The following is a 24142-nucleotide window of genomic DNA, read 5'->3' as shown; positions in this document are numbered from 1 at the left end:
TACCTATATACACGTACAGACACAAATATTACAGAAATAAATAAAGAAGATTGTTAAATTAAATAGCTGAAGACTGCTAACTGGAAAGACAATTCCACTGAGATACAGTTCTTCAGAGATTAGGGTTAAAATACATTCAAAGAACAGAATATAGGGAGCTTTACTGTGCTCCGAGCCATACTATAATTGATCTTAGAGTGTTTTCATGGTCTCACTGACTGAAAAAATACAGTTTAGTTCCCCAATATTGAAAACCTTCTTAAGAAGGAAAAATAAATACAAGATTATCTGCTATCACTGTTACTCTAAAAATAAACTGCTTTTGTATGTCTAACTTCATGTGCCTTCTTCCTTTAAATTCTAATCTATATTATCTCATTCAACATATTTGGTAGTGTGGAGCAAGCCCTCAACATAGATCAAAGTGGGAAAAGGATTATATTGGGTAGCCCACAGGAATACAAGCATTTTTGAGGCATCATGATTTCTTAGGAGATCTAACTTGATAATCTGCATGCTTCCTTCAAGCTCCCCATTCCCTGGCAGAATTTCGGAACAATTCATAACTTGCATAAATGCCTTTTAGAAGGAAGTTGGATTCCCATTTTGTGCATTCTAAAATCAATTTGCAAGAATTATTATTATAACAGCTTGCACTTGTCTGAGATCATTTTCACTATATCAAATGCAAGGATTATTCCGAAGGTTCATCTTACATTGTACCCCATTCGCCTGCCAAATACAGTCGTTTCATGTAAAAATAAAACCTGCAATGTGTTTAGAATGTCCTTCTGGCATGAAAGGTGCTACATTGAATGTAAGGCCTATTATTATTATACCAAGTACAGTAAGCTCCCGCTTTTGAGTCTCTTAACCCTAGCTTAGCTTGTCATTACCGCTTAAGACACCATGCTGTCAATATCCAGGCCATATGTTTATTCAAGCATTTATACATACGTCTAACTCTTTACTCTGGATAACTCGTCACTGAGTCATTTTCCCTTGGAGTGACAAGTTACTAGGAATTTATTTTATGTAATGATATTGTATCTGATCTCTTTATATTTTCTACCCATGTTCACAATGCATTAAAATAATATATATAAGAATGAAAATATGGCAGTCTTCGCAAGCAATTTATGTGCAATTTGCATAGATTTGTAGATATTCCAAAAGAGGGAGCTACCCACTGTTGGGTTGAAATTTCACCCGGGTCTAGTTTTGATCTATTGTCATAACATTTCAGAGCATCAGTCTTAACTTTGAAGTGAGTTTTCTGTGATTCTTAAAATAACCTAGAGTAAAACAGCTTCAAAATGAAAACTGTATAGGGGAATTCAGCACATTCTGAAATATAGTAAATCTAAACTCCTGCGGCATCTTAACAACATGCAATTATAGTATTCAGATAAAGATGTCCACATAATTTTCTGTGGACAGAACTCATATCTCCTCAGTGGAAAACATATCTCAGCATAAAGTAAACTAAAGTAAGTAAGTCAAAAAAACACCAATATAACCTTGGATTTCTTTACAATCATTCCATGTTACAAACTAGTTATTAAGAAGACGAGTGATGTGTAAAGCCAGGATTCAGTCACAAGATGATTGAATCTATCTTCTTTCAAATCTACAGTGCATTCCATATCTACCATCTCCTAATCTGCATGATTCCAAGACTTTCTCAAGAGTCACAATATCCCAATAGAATGATAATGTAGATTAATAACATCAGAGGTTTGCTTTCAATACGTAAACTGGAATAGACATCTCTGTACATTTTCAATATAATACAATTGGGCAGAACTCAAATCTCCTCATTGGAAAATATATCTCAGCATAAAGAGAGCTAACTAACTAGGCATAGACAGTCTATTTGCTTACACAGAGTTTTTTTATCCAGGATCGCTAACCGAGAGAAGCTATGTGGTTGGAGGTGGGGAAATTGAAGGATGGGCGGTGTACAATGAATCAGTCCTTATTTAACAAGGACTGTCCTGATTGTAAAATGGGAAGGAATTTCCAGATTTTCTTCGGTGTTCCTTGTGTTAATTAACACACAAGGAAAGCATTAATGAATACCACAAATTTTAGCCCCTGTAATGTCACAGATATCCCCCATCTAACCTCTGAATTTTCTTCTCCATTGAAGCCATTTGTTTTGTGACAGCAAGTATCTTTTTTCTAAAATTCTTCAGTTACTACTATACAGGATCGAAGAACATACGAGAGACTTAAAAGCAGATTTTCAGTGAGACCACTTGCATTCTCTGATTTAGTTTGTCAGACTGCGTTCAATATAGACTGGTTGGGCAGTACTTGGGGGTCTAACTTGCATTCTAAAATTCCATAAGTATTGAGTATGAACTCCCAGGATTGTGAGTTGCTGACTCCAACCCCTTCCTCTCCCACCTCTCCCTGACAACAAATTCGTCACCAATGTCCTTGCAGAACAGAATGCATTCAATCAACCCTGGACAGCGAGATCACAGCTTTACTCTGAGATCTTTGACTCGTAAAAGGGCATCTGTGGGTGTCTCATCTCCCACACATCCAGGTCATTTCATATTCAACGCTTAAGGAATAAAGCTTGGCTCAGAAAGTAAGATTCTCAGCTCTGAGTCAGAAGACTTTTGGTTCAAGCTCCACATCAGGAATTTGAACTCAAGTCTATGATGGTCCGACCTTTTAGTTGCTGAGGGCTGGATGCCCTTTTGGAGAAATCTCCAGGGGCCGCATTAGCAATATTTTGATGTTTCACTTCTAGAAACATAACAACATTTCCAGGTTATGGAGGGAGGGAGCGGTGGGCCTGGTGAAATGGAAAGGGGCAGGGGAGCAGATGAAATCGTCCCGCGGATCGCCAGTTGGTCCATCCCGGTCTAGGCTAACAACATAATAATGGGAATGTGCTGCATTGTTGGGGTTGCCAAAGCCCCATCTGTACGCTGTTTTGGCCAACAATCCCCCACATAAAATTGGTCATTCACTTCATGGCTGTTTGTGAAATAATGCTGTGCACAATCCTATTGGGTTCAAATAAAAATTCACAGTCACTGCAATTTAAAGTAAAATCTTGTGAAGAACTTAGAGACGTCTTGGTGATGTAATAAGACACAAAACCATATGCAAGGATACTATTATTATAATATCTAATTTATATCACATGCTATACCACACCATCTCTATTTTGAATCTTCTCATCTCTATTAAAATTTGACACCACTCATGTGATGAGTAACAATAAGTTCCCGCAAACCCTGTGGCCATTCTTTAACATATAAATATTTAATTTCAACAATAGCAGCTGTTCTGTGAAAATAGATTCAAAACACTGGCTGTATGTACTATTGTGCTTGGGGGTGTATTGAAAAGTGTTTGTATTGTAGGTAGCCCTGAAAATTCCTTTGCTCCAAGTGAAAATCTGATTTTGAGCTGCTAAAAGCAGATCAAAGGATTTTAAATGATCCAGTATTAGATCTTTTAATCTCATTATACTCAGAGTTTCCTATTTATGAAATCGAGTTCCTATTTTTGCTGACTGTAAATCTGTCTGTGCTGTACTCATGAAGTAAACCTAGACAGACCTTCCTTGGTCATAATTGAGCAACTGAACATACAGATGACTGACTGGTTGTTCACATTAGGGTGAAACATATTGAACTGACTGAAGGATAAATAATGTAAAAATATCCGCTGAAAGAAAAAAATCTGAACGTCCACCTAGCTACACAAATCTGGCTTGACATATCACATACCAAGACATATCATCAGAGTACATTGTGTGAAAAATATGGTCAGATTCCTGATCCATTGGTAACTTAAAGCAGGAGATAGGAAGGATTTAATTTACACAGCTGTGCAATCTGTATTGGGTGCTGTGGTTGAGGAAGAACTCAAATTAGCTTTCAAGAGGTACCTACATTGATATCTAAATAGAGTAATTTTCAGGGGTATGAAGTAAAGGCATGGATTGGGCTGATTGGCCTTCTTCTGTACTGTACATTTCTATAGTTCTTATGGATATACATGGTCATTAAATGTATAAATACTTTACTGGTAACCCTCACAAATTCACAAATCAAGCTAAGGAATTGAAATGTTGTGAATTGCTCTCAATGTAACCGATTGAGTCGATAAAGCTTTACACATACGGGAGTAATTATTGTGTCAACTTAAGTAATACTAATGTTAGACCATTCTAAAAGATATAAGAACCAAATACTCTTCAAATATCATAAACTAAGGGTCATGACTAATGGTGATATAAATGTACTTATCTTCCCATGTCGCTTCCTCTGATATTCCCAGAATCAATGGTTGCATTAATACAACTTATGGTCAGCATGTTCAGCATTAACCTGTTTGTACTTAAAAGGCCAGGGTGTAAAGACGATGAATGACCTGATTTACAATTCACATTATGTGTGTGACTAGCTGGCTCAATAAAAAGATATGTTGTAAGTTCAAGTCATATTTCTTGACCTATGAATCTCGTATGCTGTAGGATAACCTAAATCAACTCTACAACACTTATTCAACCATGAGATTTCTACATCAAAGGAAAGAGTGTAACATTCCATTCTTCTCCAAACCACTTGATATTTCCTGAGTTCTGAGAATATTTGCTGGCCTTAACTCTATTTTGCCACAATTGAGTTTTGATAATAGTGCAAAATTGTAATGTAGGCTTAACATTGAGCTTGTAAAGATACTGTCCCATTGACGCTGCTGGATTAACCACAAAGCCTTGATACTCAGAGCTAAATTATTTGACTTGCGATGTGATAATTATCACCCAGCAACAGTGGCACAATAGTTGATCTTCATGCACCCGTTTTATCTTTGCATGCATTCAGTGATCAAGGAGCAGCTGTCATTGTTGCCAATGACTGAGTGCAGCTTTTATCACGGCTTCATGAGATACCATCTTAATATCATGCCATTATCTTATGAAGCAAAGCTGAAAGGCTACACCTGTGATTGTTAACAGCGGAGCTGTGGTCAATGAAAATAAAAATGGTGGCACTCAGAATTTTTTTGGACCCAACTAATGTGCTGAAATTGATTGGGGGGTGGAGTGTCACCACTGTCCCTCTTACCCCCATTGACAGGGATAACTGTGAAATGCCTTAATTTGTATCTCTGTTCATGAGATAATTATCATCAGTGATAGTTTTCACGCCAAAATTCACATACTTTCTCTTAACATACTCACGAAAAGACATAAGAATGCATTCTTTACTATGTACAAGTTCAATCAAGATGCTTCATACCAGTGCAACATACGTGTCTGTTTTATAAATATTTTTGATCTTGCCAGCTGGTAAAGGAGAGAAAAAATGGTGATTCGACAGGGGGATAGAAATAAGGGCAGGATGTGTGGGTGTTAAAGGGTAGCTGAGATTTAGTCACAAGTGCAGCTGCCAGTTTATACTGGCAAGCATCCACATGCGTCGGAGATAACACGAGCACGAGAATTACCCTCTAGTTCCTACTCATTTACGCTAAACTATTTGAGAACAAGGAGTACAGAATAAATTGTTCTCTTTCTATGGGCAATTTATTAATAAGTAATAATCATAAATAAATAAACCTTACGTTTGGTATAGCACCTTTCAGGAGGATGTCCCAAAGTACTTCCCAGAATTTACTGTGTAAAATGTTTTACTGTGTGTTTTGTGGGTAAATGTGACAATCAATTTGTGCACATCAATGTACCACACCCAGCTCAATTAATGAGTGACCAATTTTATTTGGGATTGCTGGCCGGGACACAAGTTAGATGGGACAAAAGATCTTAACTACTGAGTCTGGCTTCTCTTTGGAATCAGTGTACAATGTATAACATTTCTCAAAATCTGGCTTACATCATTAATTGTGAAAATACAAACGATCTAGGTAAAATGTAAACAAATGTAGAGTTACATCTCACCAAGCACACTTGTTGCCCCTTCCCTCGCACACACTTCCACCTTCCATTTCAGGTAAGAACTCTCACATGTCAACATTTTACTGAACAAATGTGACCAAACTCTTGCACAGACTCTTGGAACATTCAATAATAATAACAACTATAATTACATTTATATGGCAGTTTTCACATCAGGAGGATGTCCCAAGGTGCTGGACAGTCAAGCGTTTTCACCTAACCTGGGGCCTGGAATCAAGAGGGGCAGAGTGCAGGTTGGGTGGGGGCGATAGGATTACCAAACTTACAAACTGATTTTACAAAATTGCACATCAATGTTTAAAATTTGAATTAAGCGGACAACAATTAAAATGAATGCTGTGGTGTCTCACGTAACATTCGAGAAATAAATAATAGTGGCAACTAATACTAATAATAAGATTAGTTGAATTTATTGCAAATGGATATCCTTGTCATCATGTCTCCTTTTAAGGGTGGGTCAAAATCTTCTAAACAGTAGATTTTTTTCTCCCTAAAATAAAATATTAGGATAACTTAGGGTCGGCTTTAATCCATTTAACTTAAACATTTTACCAAGTGCAAAGTGTCAACCTGCCAAAGCCATCTCATTGGAAATGGTATTGTGTAGATACTCTCTGACCCCCAATATTTTCAAAGTAAAACACCAACATATTAATTCAACCCCACAGCTCCATTCATTCAACCCCCTGCTTGGAGTAACTGTTCATCTCAATATAATACTAACCCTATGACCTCCAACGCTTTTCCAAGCAGGTGGTCATCCAGCTCTTTTATAAAGGAGCAGATCCAGTTCTGTAGAGTCCATTCTCTGCACATAGACAACCTTCGATCATTAAATACTTTGAGAGAATGAATAAGTAGAGCATTTCTCATCTTGAACTACATTACCTGACCTATAATATAGGGGGGTAACATCCAAATCTGTATTTCTAGCACTAATCCACCTCCATACTATTCAGTAGCAACCAGCAATAAACATTGAACAGCCTACTCTCGCAATCTGCTTGGGCTGAAAACATTTAGAAAGCTTAACAATGTATATACATATATATATATATACACATATAAACACACACATATGTATATATATATATATACACACACGTGTCACTTCCCTATGGATAAACCCAGAATTAAAATTACTGAGTGGGAAACAAATTGGAAAGCAATGCATTTGCATTACGTAACAACACTGTGTTTTGATGGAAAGACTTCCCTGGTGAGAATAAGTATGTAAAATAAACCAAGCACTAAGGTATTAAAAATCAATCGTGAAGTAAACAGCACACAGTCTCACCAGACTAGCTATTTTTTTTGTGGGCACAATCACTGATCACACATCATTGCTCCGAGACATGCTGATTTGCTAGCTTCCTGTGAAATCCACTGTTTATTTCAATATTATTCAAAATGCCAGAAGGTATTGACTCTGTGTCGGTGCACACAATGGATGATTTTTTTAAAAAAATCTTAACTGGTAGAAATGCAGTAATTTGAGATGTATTGAAGTTAATGTAGCCTTTTATGCAAACATGTTTACAATGATACTTTAACTCTTAGACTGCCAAAGCATTCACTTCCCTCGATCTAGGTTTTCCAACTTTTTGACAGTGCTAGAAAGAACCTACTCTTTGAAACAATGATAATAAATGCAACATTTGATAACAGGGTGATGGAATCTCTTTTGAAACATTACATCTTCCACCAGTTCCTCACACTGCCTGTGGATCTGAATGCCCCGCGCATACACAGACACTAGCAACAATATTGCAGTGCTTTAATCCTTAGGTGACTTGAATAAATAATTAAATCACCACCATCCTACCTGTTGCTCAAGAAACACATTATTTTGTGTCATTATGGAGGCGGCATTTGAGCATAGAGTTCGGCTAAGACGTGATTTCAGCTTGTCTGCTTTGAAGATATGCTGAATGAAGAAACACAGCTCTTGTTTGAATCCCTCAAAAACTGCAGGGTCAATTTTGCAACATTTCAGAGGGATTTCACTCGCGTCGCTCCGATTGAAGAGAATGCAATCCGGAAAATAGAACAAGATTGGTATTCCCATCAGACGATATTGTGGATTACTTAATTAAGAAAACCATCAGGAAATGCTGTAAAATATCCCCTAGTTAGGAAACTAAATTATAATAATCTTTGCATTTGATATAGCACCTTATGACATTGTTCAGACATCTCAAAGCATTTAACTGTAAAAGTATAGTGTAAAGTGAATTGACTGTATATTTTGTGGGCAAAACGCAGCACTGAATTGTGCACAGCAGCGTTTCACAAACAGTGATTAAATTTTTTTTAAGGGATCATTACCCCTGGAAAGCGATCCGCCAATCAAACCGGGTTCCTACTTACTGTTAGCGAAACAGGGGGCTGTTGAGTAAGTAAATTTGCCTGAGGTTTCCCTCTGTTCAGAAATCAAACCTGAGTCCTTTGCTTGTGAGGCGAGTGCTCTAACCAATACATTACAGTTGTTGGCCGATTTCAGTGGCATTGTTGGTTTGAACCCTATAGAGTAATGGAGGCTGACTGGAGCCCCAGCGTTTGATTGCTGAGAGTCACTGCTGCTTAAATGTACGCATGTTGTCAGAGGCATGAAATTCCACTGTGATATCAGCTTGTTTTAATATTTCAGGATTGTGGAAAGTTTTCTTAAATTCAATCTTTTACCTGAAAGCTGGTTTTCCGCAGTTCTTAAAAAGGTGTAAGGCTCCCACGTTCAAAAAGAACCTGCGTTCCTCCAGGGAGAGAGTGCGTATTCCGTTCCAATAAATCTCTCGGGTGGGAGGCATTGAACTCTCAGTTTGGTTTGGACACTCATAAGCATGGTGATGAGGTTCAGCATGTGTCAGACACCCGGCTGCTGACCAAGGAATTCAAACTGAATTTGAAAATATGGTCACAGTTCTTGCCGTCTTCATTTTAGGACAAGGCTAAGCGGAACTGTGAGCCTCAGACGAGAAGATGATTGGGCTCGGCGGTGATGAAGTGAACAGCCTACAGACACTCCCTATTGTCAAGGGCAGTGAATAATATGAATTGTTAGTTACTTGGGTGAGTTAACACAGCTTGACTGTGGAACAGGATCACAGTTAGGAGTCCTGCACCTTCACGGGAGGAGGTGAAAAGGGGAGAAATTGTGAGGAGAAAACTGTTGTGGACGGGGCGGGAGTGGAGTCTGCAACGTGCTTCCATCTCAAGCCAGACTGATGCCTAATAATTGTTAACTTATTTGATTTAAGTAGGTATGTTAAAACATATTGATTTTGTTGAGCCTGTTTTACGGTTATTCCCACAGTCGTATTGATCTCTTAAAAAAAAAATCCATAATTTATATGACAAGTTGTGCTTGAACGTGAAGCCCTGTGTTAGAATGCTGGTACTTTTATATTGCATTTCAAAAAGGCACAATAGCAGCAGCTTGAGTGATTTTAGCAAGTGGAGTCTCGGCATGTCGAATGCTGTGAGAATAATAATAATAACAATCCTTGCTTTGATACAGCATCTTTCATGTCATGAGGAAATCTCAAAGAGCTTCACTGCAAAATGTAGTGACTATAGATTTGAAGGCAGATGCAGCAGTCCATTTTGTACAGAGCAATGTCCCACAAACAGTCATGAAACAAGTGACCAAGTTTATTGTGTTTGAGCCCACGGCCTTCTGACTGAGAGGTGAGAGTGCTACTAACTGAGCCAGGTTGATACACGTGAGAAACATTGGAAAGATTTATGTCTCTGTCATTTCACAACACACAACACACACACACACGTTCATGCTATCTTTTATCACATCCAGCCTTGCCTATGCCAAAGCTCTGCTTTCTGGACTCCACAGCTCTTCTCTACACAAGCTGTAGACTATCCAGAACTCTGCAAACTGTGTCCTCTCCCACACCAGGCTCAACAAGCCTATCATCCCCATCCATGTTCGGCTCCATTGGCTCCCTATCCCTCAGTGGATCGAGCTCAAGATCCTCTTTCAGATTCAATTCCCACCACGGTCCCTACCCTACCTCTGCAAACTCCTTCAACTCTACAGATCCATTGCTCCCTCGCTTAACAAGCACTGGCCTGGATTATGTTACCACCCTTCCATCTGTGGGGGCTTTCAGCCATTCTGCCCCCGCTCTCTGGGACTCCATCCTGGAGTCCATTCAACTCCCTCCCCTCCCTCAAGGAACATCTCAACAAGTACCTCTATCATCACGAGTTGAGTCATGTATCCTGGCTCAGTAGTAAACACTCTCGCCTCTGGGGCGGAGGGTTGTGGGTTCAGGCCTCATGTCGGAACGTGGAATCATATCATCTAAGGCAGCTGACACCCCAAACAGAGCTGCCGTCCTTTCAATGAGATGTTGAACTGAGGACTGTTCAGATGGATGTTGGGGATTCTGTGGCACTATTTGAAGGAAGAGGTAAGGTTCTCCTGGCGTCCTGGCCAACAAATCTCCCAAGTACACAGTTGGTTACGCACTTCATTGGCTGATTGTGGGACATTGCTGTGCTCAAACTGGCTGCTGCATTTTCCCCCCATACAGTAAAATACAGCCATCCATTTTACAACGTATCATGTGAAGTACTTTGAAACATTTCGATGATGTGATAGGGCGCTGTATCAAATGCAAGGATTATTACTATCTTTCCCGTTCCCATCGGCTCTCAAACCCAGCTCGGGTAAACAGCTGGCATTGTCATGCACTTTGAGACGTTCTCCCATAGGGAAAGATGCTATATAAATGTAAATTGTATTATACTGTAATCACTGGAGCACTCCATTACTACATAATGCCTCACAAGCAAGAGGACTCGGGTTTGGTTCCTGACAGGGCGAAACATTGGGCAAGTTTCCTTACTCTACAACGCCTCTGTTTACCTAGCGGTAAGTAGGAACCCGGTTGTTAGTTGATTGCTGATCGCTTTTCCAATAATTCCTTCAAAACAAATAATAATAATAAATTGGTCACAACTGTTTGTGGAACACTGCTGTGTGCAATTGGCTGCCAAGTTTGCCCACAAAATATACAGTCAATTCACTTTACAGTAAATTCTGTGAAGCGCTTTGAAATATCTCGAAGACTGACAAGGCGCTATATCAAATGCAAGGATTATTATTATTATTTGGAGGATTGTTGGCTGGGACACTGATTAAAACTCCATTCTCTTTCAGAATAGTGCCATGGGATCGTTAATGACCATCTGAATAGGCACAAGGGTTTAACGTCTAATCTGAAGGATGGCATCTCCAACAATGCAGCACACCCCAGCACTGCATTCGAAAATCAGCCTAGACTATGAGATCAAAGTCCCGATGGGGAGCACAACTTTCTGATTCAGAGTCACGCACCTTGAGATAAAAGGCTGTGAGAATGCAGTACTTGATCCAATACTAATAAACTTCCTTGTCAAGAACTCAGTTTAAAAGACTGGCAAATTAGAAAATAAACAGAAGAATGTCTGATGCTGAAATTGGCACTGAACACTTCCAGCTGAGCTATGCCTCAATAGCTACATATAAATCCTACAATCTACAAGCTTTAAAAACCCAGCTAGGTGTTGCTAAGCTATTTCTTCTCGATTTATCCTATGTCAGCTTTGCTGTTTTGAATCTTTTTCATGTCATGCACCAATGGCCCCAGTACTTCATTTGTTTCACCAATAAAAACAAACATGTAGTGCAATGTATATAATAATAATAATTCTGTATTTTATATAGCACCATATCACATTGGTGGGACTCCTCAAAAAACTTCATGGAATAAATTGTAAAGTGAATTGATTGTACATTTTGAATGCAACAGACAGCGCACAGCAGTTCCCACAAACAGTCACAGATTGAGTGACCAAATTACTGTTTTTTGAAGGGATTATTACTACCCCTGAAAAGTGATATGGGTAATGGTGTGCCCTCTACTGCATGAAAAGGGCAGCACCACCGTAGATTAAAATAAAATAATTCAATCCTGATTATCTGCATTATTAAAGTGCATGTTAAAACCAGATGTCATGTCCTGCTGCTTTGCCCAGCATCTAATGAACATGTTTAAAATCGTAGCACTTCAGGAACTACCACACACACTGTCCAGGGGCCTCATGCTCATGTTTTACAGATGCCTTAACACAACACTTCAAGGCAAAATCACACACCACACAGGGGCTTATAGTCATGTTTAAATCGGGCCGAAGCAACACTTGTGGCTGATCATACAGCGCTCTGGGTCTCAGTGTAAAGCGAAACTCTCCAAATAAAAATCAAACAAAAAAAATACCCTGCAATAAGTGTCATGTGTTGTCCAGTGCCATCCATCCGTGTCGAAGGAACACTTTGAGAATAATCGGGCAGGTTATGTTCTTCTGTGCACGAACCGCATACATTTTGCAGCTGAGAGTTTGCAACAGTTTGAATTGTGGTTCTGAGAGCAAGGATTCCCTTACCTCCCTATCCCAGTTTTGGCACTGATATGCGTGTAACTTAGATAGTGCTGACACAATAATGCATTAGAGATTACAGAATGTTAGGATCTCAAATTCTCTCAACACTTCAAATTTAAAAGGCTGCTCTCCCACGGTGGCTCGTTCTTGCATTCACCTGCCGATTGAGGTTACGTTCTGAGCTGAAAAACCTATTCACTTTGGACAGCTGAATTATTTTTACTCACCCATGTTGTTCGCTCACAGAGCAAGTGTGTTTTAGCCTTGCAATTGGGTGTTTCCAGTTTGCTCTTCTTCAAACAAAAGCCTCATCAGTTTTGATAATGACTGATCTCTATTCTCAGCGTCTGATGGCTCCCCTGTGTTCATTGACTGTGTAGATTTTCTAGCTAAAACTTCTGTCTTCTAAAAGCCAATGTTGACAATACTCAGCGCTACGACTCAATTTGTCAAAGTGTACTTTTTCATGACATTTTTAACATCAACCAGGCCTATTTTCTCAAGTAGAAATACATTTGCATTAATGTACTCTCTCTGTATACAATTGCAAGTCCCCAAGGCAACCGACATATGTTCCAGAGCGCAGATTTTATACCTTGCATGCTGGTGTGACATAATAGTGAATTTAAACAAACCTGCTGTCATCCCTTCTATTTTAACTTTTTAAAAAGTCATGAATCTTGATCTGTTAAATTAAACATTGGGCCTGTGAATATAAATAATGGAGGAGGACATATGTATAACCGATCAGTAGCTTTCCCACTGGAGACTTAATAACTTTGTACAGGTTGAAAACAGCAGTTTTCACAGACAAGAAGGAAAAATAACATTCACTTGAAGTCTATGGTAAACTCTTTTGCAGTGCACAGTGGTAAAGCACATTTGCTTAAGGATGGAAGCGTTTGTTTAAGCATTCCTGGGTACACTCACCAAGAACATGTTTCTGAAGCTGCGGAGATCTCCAAAGAATTCTTCAATGGCGATTTTCTTTGGATCAAAGACAAAGTATTCTCCAAGCTCCTCAAAGTGCTTCTCCATGCTTTCATGCATGATAGCTAGGTTTTCGTACTGTTCCCCAGCACACTGGACAAAGCTGTAGCATTGCAAGTTAAGGAACAAAGAAGAGAGGGAAAATATATACTCATATCTAAGAAGCACAACATAGTCACAACATGTTTAGGAAATTATTGAGTTGCCAATGTGCATTATTTTTTTTAACATTCTATATCTTTTACTAAAATCTTTTTTTGTTAGGCCAATAGCTAACAATTAAATATCTGATGGCATATCTGATAAGTGTCCTCTTAGAATAATGAACAATATTTAAGAACAACATTGCTGTATCAAGGAGTTAGTGACCTTGCCAATCTTTCTTCATATTGCATATTCTGTACTTGTAGGAAATAGTGCAAAACACAGCATTCAAAGTGATAATTATGCCTGATGGTATGACCAGATTGTCAGGATTTTTGCTCCCATTGATGTTCCAATTGATGATTCTTTTTGAAGTTAAGCAGGTATTACGATCACATTGAATCTGTTATGAAATAATGCATTTTGCATTCCCTAATCTTATTCAGCTGAAACTCATGTACTTACAATCCCAACTGTGCCATGAATACTTGATTGTAAATTAGAAATGATAATTTATAATAATAATAATTCTAGCATCTAATGTAGCATCTTATGTTGTTGAGACAGGATAGTGGCAGCCATTTTGCAGAAAGCAAGTGCCACAAACATCCATAGAATGAATGATCAATTTTATTTGTTGGCCAGTAAATCTGGATAATCTCTCTCTTCCTTTTGAACAATGCCATGGGATCTTTAACATCAATCTAGACATGCAGTCGGGGCCTCGGTTTAACGTCTCACCTGAAAAACAGATAGTGTAAGATCACACACGATTTTAAAAAATTCCTGAATTCAATTTTAATTTAGAAGTGGTTATTTTTAAGATCACACTAGATGGATTTCAAGACCCTCACAGTTGTCTTCAAATCTCTTCATGTCCTGGTACCTCCCTTCCTCTCCGACCTGATTATTCCCTACCGCACTACCCATTGGCTCCGCTCAACTCGCTCCAGCCTCCTGCTTGCCCCTCGTGTCCTCCGTTCCACCATCAGTGGCCATACTTTCAGCCACTACACCCCAAAACCCTGGTTAGCTTCCTCTATCCCTCTGCCTTGCCTCATCCTTTTCATCTTCAGGTCACGTCTGAAGACCTTCCTCTTTGATTGTGCCTACAGTCACCCACCCCCTCTCCCCAGTTCAGCATCGTGCTTCGCCAATGTCAAGCGTTCTGGGACGCTATCCTGCGTGAGGGCCTCTATATAAATGAACAACAATGTAAGCGGAACGATATAAATCTTGGATCTCAGGATTGGGTATTAATTGCCCTGCCTCACCAACGGTATAAAACTTACATCTGATACAAGTGCAGAATCTCCATACACCACTTATGTTCATTACCATTCAACAGAACTCCTGATCCAAGCTGAACATTTTTGACAAATTTGTTCCATGTTCTACTATACCAGAATCTCATCTTCTACTCGCTGCAAGGTATGGCAGGGCAGATGCTGGCACTGATTAGACGCCAGGGAATAGAAACAACAGCCTTCATTTAAGTTGCATATATCAATGTTATTATAAAATTAGAGTTTTCTAGATAACCCACCTTTTGTCACAACTGCATGCATAATTTATTTTTTGTTTTTAAAAATAAGTGGAAAATATTTTGGATTCTTCAGAAATCCTCTTGTGTGTTGAGTTTACACAAGGGATTATAAAAATAGGTCAGTGTGTAAAAAAAAAATCACTATGGTGCTCTCACATTGTGCAAAGAATTCAGTGTTTAGCTCGATGAAACTGAACACAGAAGCCATGTTCTGTCAAGTTTTTGGTATAGCAGATTTCATTTCAGGAAGACCTCTCGAAGAGCTTCACCTAGGATATACGGTAAAATATTGTGACTGTATTTGGTGGGTGAATGCAATAGCTAAATTGCAGACAGCAATGTCCCCACAAATAGCCATAATAATAATAAGCCATGAAATGAATGATCAATTATATTTGTGGGAGTGTTTGCTAGGACACTGGGAGAAACTCCCTTCTCTTATTGAATAGTGTCATGTGGTTAGGCAGATCAGGCTCCTGGTTTAACATCTCAGCTGAAGGATGGCACCTCCAACTGTGAAGCACATCCCCAGCACCGCATTGCAGTGGCAGTTTAGACTACATCAGTGATGTGAGGTTTAAACCCACAATATTCTGATTTAGAAACAAGAGTGCTACCAAATTAACCAAGCTGACACACAGTTTGATGAAGAATGTTAATACATTCAATAATACCACTAACGCATGGATGTATCCTTTAATAGAATTAACATCAGCAAACAATTATCTCATCCAAATTGGCTAATTGTGGTCAAGTTACAGTGTCAGATATGATGAAGCCTCTGATTCTACAGTGAGGCTTTAACGGGCATGTAGCAGCATTCTGGTGGAGTTCAGATGAGGACAGACACTTCTCTGGCTCTCAGGCACAGTAAAGCATGCCTCGGATTAAAGACACCAAGAAAAGTTTATAGCAACACCAGCCGATTTCTGTTCCTCAACAAATAATCATCAAAGGAACTTATTCCATTTACTATACACGGTTAACAACAACAACAAGATTCCATTTATTGAGCGCCTTTCACGTCGGGAGGACGTCCCAAGGCGCTGTACAGTTGGGTCAGGACCCGAGCAAGGGGGAAACGGTCAGGGTGAGGGGAGGGAAGGGAGGGAGCGAGGAGGGGGTAGAGAGTCGAGAGGAGAGCTGAAGGCACGGTCAAAGAGAAAGGTCTTGAGACCGGCCTTGAAGGAGGAAAGGGAGGAGGCGGCGAAGGCACTGGGGGATAGAGTTCCAGAGCCTCGGGGCTGAGAGACTGAAGGCCCAGCCACCGATAGTAGGGCGGTTGGGGCGGGGGATGTGGAGCAGACCGGAGCCAGAGCAACGGAGGGTACGGGCGGGTAGCTAGGGGGATAGTAGGTCGGAGAGGTAGGAGGGAGCAAGGCCGTGAATGGCCTTGTAGGTGAGGATGAGGATCTTGAATTCGATCCTCTGGGGGATGGGGAGCCAGTGGAGGCGAGCGAGGGTGGGAGTGATGTGGTCCCGAAGCCTGGTGCGGGACAGTACACGAGCTGCAGAGTTCTGAATGACCTGCAGCTTGTGGAGGGAGGTGCCGGGAAGGCCGGCGAGGAGAGAGTTCCCATAGTCCAGCCTTGAGGTGATAAAGGCGTGGACCAGAGTTTCAGCAGCGTGAGGGGCGAGGTAGTGCCGTAGTCTGGCGACAGGTGATGGAAGGCGGTGATGGAAGGCGGTGCCAGTTGTGGCGCGGATATGGGGGAGAAAGGACAGCTCAGGGTCGAACAGAATCCCGATGTTCCTGACTGGCTTTGAGAGGTGGAGAGTGCAGCCTTGGATGCTGATGCTGTCAGCGCCTGAGGTGCGGAGGCGCTGACGTGAGCCAATCAGGAGGGCCTCAGTTTTGCGCACGTTGAGCTGGAGAAAGTTATCTCTCGTCCAGGACTCGATGTCGGACAGGCAGGCTGTCAGGACATCGGTGGTCGTGGAGTTGAGGGTAGAGGAGGAAAGGTAGAGTTGGGTGTCATCCGCATACATGTGGAAGTTAACCCCATGTCTGCGGATGATGTCACCAAGGGGGAGCATATAGAGGGTGAAGAGGAGGGGACCGAGGACAGAGCCTTGAGAGACACCACACGAGACAGTGCGGGGGCCGGAGGAAAAACCATTTGTGGAGACAAAGTGAAGACGGTGGGAGAGGTACGACCTAAACCACTCAAGGACAGGGCCTTGAAGGTTTAGGTGGTAGGACAAGCGGTGGAGGAGGATAGCATGGTCGACCGTATCGAATGCTGCCGATAGGTCGAGGAGGGCGAGGAGGCAGAGGGAGCCCTGGTCACAGATGGTCAGGATGTCATTGGTGACCTTGACCAGGGCAGTTTCTGTGCTATGGGCAGCACGGAAACCCGATTGAAGGGGTTCGAATAGTGAATGGTTGGAGAGGAAAGAGCGCAGCTGAGAGGCGACAACTCATTCCAGGACCTTGGATAGGAATGGGAGGTTGGAGATGGGCCGGTAGCTTGATAGCTGCGACGCATCAAGGGAGGGTTTTTTTAAGGTGGGAGTGATGGTGGCAGTTTTTAAGGGAATGGGAATAGAGCCAGAGGAGAGGGACAGGTTGACGATGTCTGTGATATGTGGGGCAAGGAGGTGGAGCTGGGAGATAAGGAGTGGAGTGGGGATGGGGTCAAGGGAGCAGGTGGTAGGTTTCAGGGAGAGGATGAGTTTGGTGACAGAGGATGGGGAAACGGGTACGAAGGTGTGTAGGGGAGGATGGGTAGGAGTCAGAGTGTGGGAGGGAAGGGGTGGGTGGTGGGTGGATGTTGGAAGGGAAGTGACCGCAGAGCGGATTCCCTTGATCTTGGATTCAAGGAAATCCAGCATCTCCTCGCAGTGAAGGTTAACCACCAGAAGACACAGAGATTCCTTCATCACTGAGATCCTCTCAGCTCCAGCAGTTTTGCAATAACCCCAAGCGATGGTTCAATTAATCGTTGTACTTTGAGGATCAAGAATAAAAGCCCACGGCCAAGTTCTATACTGGATCTTAAAAAAAAGTAAAGGAACAATGCTTCCAAAGATAATACTTTTGTTCTAATCTGTGCCAAAGAAATTTCCTTGTGTTTTTTTATATCATTTAATTTTTTCCAGGATCTCCAGAAATTACCTGCTTACATTTTCCCTCTAACTACAAACCAAAAGGTTGCCCAAACTCAAGCTTTGCATCACCTAACTGGTGCTTCTTGATATATGGTTCCACTCTCCCTGTACATTCAACCTTGGTGTCTTTACTTTCTCAACAACAAAATGATCTCCGGTCACCACTCTCTCATTGATTTTGCTTTTTGGCTTCTGTAACTGCAGGATAATTTAGGTTGCAGATTTATTTACAGCTCCTATTTGTGTAGGCTCATAGGAAGAGTTTAAAGGAGGTAAAATAATCAACTCTTTTCATTATAATCTGCTGTGCGCTGTACAGTTAATTCATTTTACAGTCTATTCTGTGAAGTGCTTTGAGACGTCTAGAAGACGTGAAAAGCGCTATACCAAATGCAAGGATTATTATTATTATAATCCTCAAAGTTCAGTCTTGTGCCACTCTGCAGCAGTCCATCCAGCAACAAAATGAGTATGGAGGTGGTTGATATTACGAAATATGAAGGGCCTTATATAAATGCAATTTATTTTTGTTGCTGATCAGCAAAGGGTGCAGTGTTTGAAAATCACTTACTGCAGGCAATCATATTTAGAATCTCAGAAGCCCAATATTTCTTAGACTTAAGACTATTCTCTTAAAATTTAAGAATGTGCTGAACTTTGGAAATTGTTAAGTTCTGTCTTAGTTTGAAGGGGAAAAAAGCAGCTTCCAAATTTAGACAACATTTTTTTCCCCCAAAAAAATCTTAGGAATCTTAAGATTTGCAATCTTAAATTTTAAGATAAGTCAATCTTTTTAATAGTAAAACCATGAGAAATGGTGGGCCTGAGAATGACAGGCCAGTGCTTCACCAATAAAAGCTACTCGATTTGCTTCTGGAACACAAACATAAACATAAATAATTTTGCTCCATATATTTCAGTATTCATGATGCTGCGTATTTAACATAAAATAATTTCCACTCTTCAGCTTTTAGGAACAATGGAAGAAATTCTTCAACATTGTATTAACAGCTGTGGAGCTCCTACTACATTACTGCCAAAATATCAGGGCAGGCCCAAAGGCCTGGTAAAAATAGGCCCCAGAAACAACATTAATTTTCAAGACGATGGGCTTCTTATAGAATTTGGAGCGTTATCAGAACATATTATTTCATAAATTCTTGTTTCTAGATCTATCTGGGGACATGTTGCTGCCAAAAACATGCTTTCAGAAGACTCAACCTAGGCAGACAGTTATATTTTTCCTAACAAAGATCCGGGTAAGACCACAACTTGATCTACAGTGCTCTTGGCAAAAGCTAGCTTTGTAGAACAGCACTAATCCATTGCCAGACTAATCCATTGCTTCAGACAGTAAAACCTACTTACATGATAATCTTGACAATGCCTTCCTCCACCGAAGAAGGCGCTAACTTTCTTCCAAATGATTCTGTTCCACTTACAGTAGAACAGCATTTAGCATTATGTAAATTGCTCCACTATATGCTTAGCTAGGACAAACATCTGTGAGTACACATGTAGAAATGTTGGAACAAAGCAAAATATATCTCGCATGGTTAACAATTTAAATGTGCAAACACGCTGAGTGATCTGCTATTTACCAAATAGCCTGTTGAGGCTAACAGAGCAAAGTTTGGAATTGGATATCTAGTTTCAATAGGAGACATTCTGTCTCTTCACGTTTTTCTTGGAAGCCGGTTTTACACAGCTCATCAAAGAACTATCTTCCAAATTAAGACTGAATTAAATTTTTTTTCCACAATTCTGCACCACTTTGAAGACAAAATGACATTGCGGATAAGATGAGATGGAATTTAAGTTTTAAATTTGAGTGCATGAGTTGTAGCCAGTTTGTCAGGAAGGTAGAAAGAAAATTGTGTGTGTATCTGTATATATATATATATATATAAAAAATAATCCTTGCATTTGATATTGCATTTTGTCATGTCTTTGAGATGTCTCAAAGTGCTTCAAACAATATACTATGAAGTGAATTGACTGTTTTTCTTTGTGACTGAATCGCGGCAGTTATTTACACACAGCAGAGTCCCACAAATAGTCATGTATTGAGTGACCAAATTATTAGAAAAGTGATCCACTAACAACCGGGTTCCTACTTACTGCTAGTTAAACACAGGCGTATGGAGGAAGGAAACTTGCCCAACATTTCACCCTGCTGGGAATCAAACACAGGTTCTCTCGCTTGCAAGGCAAGTACTCTGACCACTACAGGATATGTGTGTGTATATATATATCTCCATCAATCCTCTGTTCTCATCAGCCCAATGGGAACAAGTTACACTTCGATAGCATCTTTCAAGTAAAAGAAATGTCTTAAAGTGCACTATAGAATGAGGCTAATTATTATTATATAATAATAATCCTTGCCTATGATATAGCACCTTTCCTGTCAGGATAAAGGCAGAAATAAAACACTCCATGTTCCTTTGTAACAGTGACAGAGTATTATATAATACAATAAGAGGTACAGTATATAGAAAATAGTTTAGAATTTAGCAAGGAACTACAAAAGGCAATTCATGTCTCCATTTTCAATCTCAGTATTATTTTATTAAAAGTGTATGTAAATGCATGCAAATATTAAACACGTTAGACTGGGGCTCTAACATGCAATTTAAATTTCAAAATCACCAAAGTATTGAATATGAATTACCTGAATGTGTCCCTGAAGCAGGATAGTGGTATTTGGTTTGCAATCAGTGGGATAGCAGCTTTTACTCTTTGAGTTTCTTTTGTTTCCTAAACAGGTATATTGCTGGAAGCTGAATCCCATGAACTAAAAGAGAAATCAATAGGATGACCTGAGTTCAGAGATATTAGCATTGAGAACTGTGGTGGAGATGTGGAGGGGGGGCTCCATTTCCAGCATATCTGTAAAATTCATAAAATAATACTACCTTTCACTTTGGAAGGATGTCTCATAGGTTTTACTGTAAAATGTAATAACTGTATTTTATAGGCAAATGAGGCACTCAGTTTCCACACAGCTATGTCTTACAAACAGCCATAAAGTAAATGAACAATTTTATTGGGGTGCAGGAAAGGAGTGGGAGAACTGTTGGCCAGGGCACACAGAAGAAACTCTTTCCAAGTAGTGCCATGGGATATCTTTAATGTTCATCTGACCAGGCAGACGGAATCATTGTTTAACTTCTTACCTGAAGGCCAACACCTCGACCATGCAACATTCCCCATCATTGCACTGGAGTATGAGCCTAGACTATGAGTTTCATGTCCCAACATAGGGCTTGAAACCAAATCCTCTGACTTAGAGGTGAGAGCGTAACTGAGCCAGGCTGACAAATCCAATTGTTTGCAAACCAATTCAATATGATAATAACCACCAGGTGATCATTATCAAATTGACACAAATCACACAGGTAATTTAGTTACCACCAGTGAGAATTAGCACACTGAATCAGTTATGAAGTGTTGCATATTATACCCTGAGCAGTGTCTTACTTATGCAGACCTGCTATTTTGCTGGGAAAGAAATATTTAAAACAAAAGATACATGGAATATGAATTAAGGGCGAGCAATTGGAGTACACGGACTGTTTTTCTCATTGCAATGAATCCCAATCTTCTGGACACACTAGCAAAATATCAGATATGCAATTTTCAAGCATGGTTACATCTCAGTAATTCATCAAAACTGTGCGCAGTTTGAATTCTACCAGTGCTGCATTTTAAAGCAAGCTCTTTGATTAGGATGACATTAAAGAAGACCTGTTTTACCTCTATGCTGATAGTCACTTATAAATAATAGAAAAGGAGATAAAGCAAGTTTCTACTGCACGGAACAAACACCAACAAAATTACATTTGTATCGCGCTTTTCATGTCGGGAGGACATCCCAATTATCAAAAGAAATCAATGGCCAATGTCGTGTGGAAAGAATGCTTTCTGAACTCCAGTAGGCAAAGAGAAAACGATAATAGCCTGCCCAGTACAAAGAATGAGGAGTAATGTCACGAATCCATGACAAGGACAGTGTAAAATTAAAAAAAGTAATTCAATGCTACTTCAGCATACTTCACTCTATTAGCATGCAGTAACATGTATCAACATGGCCTGTGCAATGAATAGACTGGGATTCATTTATCAGGTCAAAGCAGTCCCTTAGAAAAAAAAAATCAGACCGAGGCTGCCAAAAATAATATGGATCCTTATAACTCCTGAAGTTTTCAATATGTTTTTTTTGAAAAAGTGTTTTCTTTGCTGGATGGAATCCATGTCAATGAAATTGATTGTATGTCAGCTAAAACTACTGACGTGCAAATCTGCTTCAGGCCTATGTCCTCTGTAATCTCTATAGGACACAAGTTGGATTAAATACCTGAGCTGCTCTCGCAGGTACCTGCTATTGAGTTCTTCAAAGTAAATTCCAAAGAGTATTTTATCAGTGTGTTTCAGAAATTACTTCAGTTTGGCTGCTATCTGCAAAAATCTGACTGCCCTCAAAATCCCTGGGACACTTCAAAGTTTTCACAATGCCCACCAGCACCTTTTAATTACATTGAAGCCAGGATTGACAACATCAGCCCTGTAACCTAATGGATTAAAGATGAAGCTTCTGGCTGTTATTAATGCAAATCTATCAAACCCTTTTTTGGAGTTCAACATGATCAACATTTAGAGTAATTAAAGAGTTCTCTGTTAATAAACTTGAAGTAGTTCCCCTGATTATTCATATCTTGACTTTCACACCATTTCAAAACAACAAATTGCATTTATACAGTACCCTACATGCAGGGTTTCCTCTCTTAGTGCTGAACAATGGCAAAGTTTGATGACAAGCTGAGGAGAAGGGGAGGTGACCGTAGATATAGCTGAAGAGGAAAGTCTTCAGGTGTGATCTGAAGATGGACAAAAAGGGCACTAGGTCGAGGGATTGAGGCAAAGAGTTTCAGAGGTCCAGGGTGTAGTGGGTGAAGGTACGGCTGCTGATGGTAGAGTGAAGGGGTTGAGGGAAGCAAAGAAATCCTGAGCTAGAACAAGCATTTCACTATGAAAAATCTATCCTAAAGAATGAAACATTAACATTTCACTATAATGGTTGTCTTGCACATAATTAACCAATTTTTGTGATAAAAATACTTGGTTGCTTCAACAAAATATAACCGTTTCAAGAATTGTGCTATATCTGAATTGAGCTTCATATTAATGACAGATATTCAGTTAAAGACAAATGGAGAGTATAAAGCTGCATTATTTCAATACCAATGATTATGTAAAGGGATTTATTGAAATTATACCACAGAGGGAGGCTATTCTGCCTATGAAGTTTTCTCTGGTGCTGCTGCTCCACTGATGAAAGCTCCTCTCAAAAACAACAACTTGGATTTATATAGCACCCTCCACGCCGGGCGGCAGCTCAAGGCGCTTTACAGTAACGGATCCCGGGACCGAGCCAGGGGGAGGGGTAGGAAGGTGACTAAAGGCGCGGTTGAAAAGAAAGATCTTCAGCAGAGACCTGAAAATGGGAAGGGAGGGAGCGAGATGAAGGGAGTGAGGAAGGCAGTTCCAGAAACTCGGGCCATAGTGGCTGAAGGCACGGCTGCCGAGGGTGGAGCGGAGGCCTCGGGGGACGAGGAGGAGGCCAGACCCGGAGGAACGAAGGCAACGGGTACTGTTTTGAGAAGAGAGGTAGGGGGGTGCAGAGGAGTGCAGGGACTTGAATACAAAGGTGAGGATCTTGAAATCGATCCTCTCTGGGATAGACAGCCAGTGCAGTCTGGCAAGGACTGGGGTGATCGGGGAGCGGAGTGTCATGCGGGTAAGAATGCGGGCGGCAGAGTTTTGAATGATTTTGGTTTTATGGATGGTAGTGGATGGGTGACCGGCTAGGAGGGCGTTGGAGTAGTCCAGCCGAGAGGTGACAAAGGCATAGACCAGGGTTTCAGCGGCTTTTGGGGAGAGGTATTGGCAGA

At 40.4% G+C, this 24142-nt stretch overlaps 1 protein-coding gene across 1 annotated transcript in view; it reads right to left on the bottom strand.

Annotated features, from left to right (window-relative positions):
• LOC103181334 (protein diaphanous homolog 1-like) overlaps positions 1 to 24142 on the bottom strand; it is a 924060-nt gene that overhangs the window by 273890 nt on the left and 626028 nt on the right. Inside the window, exon 20 of the mRNA XM_042340721.1 lies at positions 13328 to 13492. Coding sequence (XP_042196655.1) covers positions 13328 to 13492 — 165 coding nt within the window. The remainder of the gene's footprint in view (positions 1 to 13327; positions 13493 to 24142) is intronic.

This window comes from Callorhinchus milii, unplaced genomic scaffold, assembly GCF_018977255.1.
Source record: "Callorhinchus milii isolate IMCB2004 unplaced genomic scaffold, IMCB_Cmil_1.0 Scaffold1, whole genome shotgun sequence".
Taxonomy (NCBI): Eukaryota; Metazoa; Chordata; class Chondrichthyes; order Chimaeriformes; family Callorhinchidae; genus Callorhinchus; species Callorhinchus milii.
Note: the sequence above shows the minus strand (reverse complement) of the source record. Positions and strands in the feature narration are given on the sequence as shown.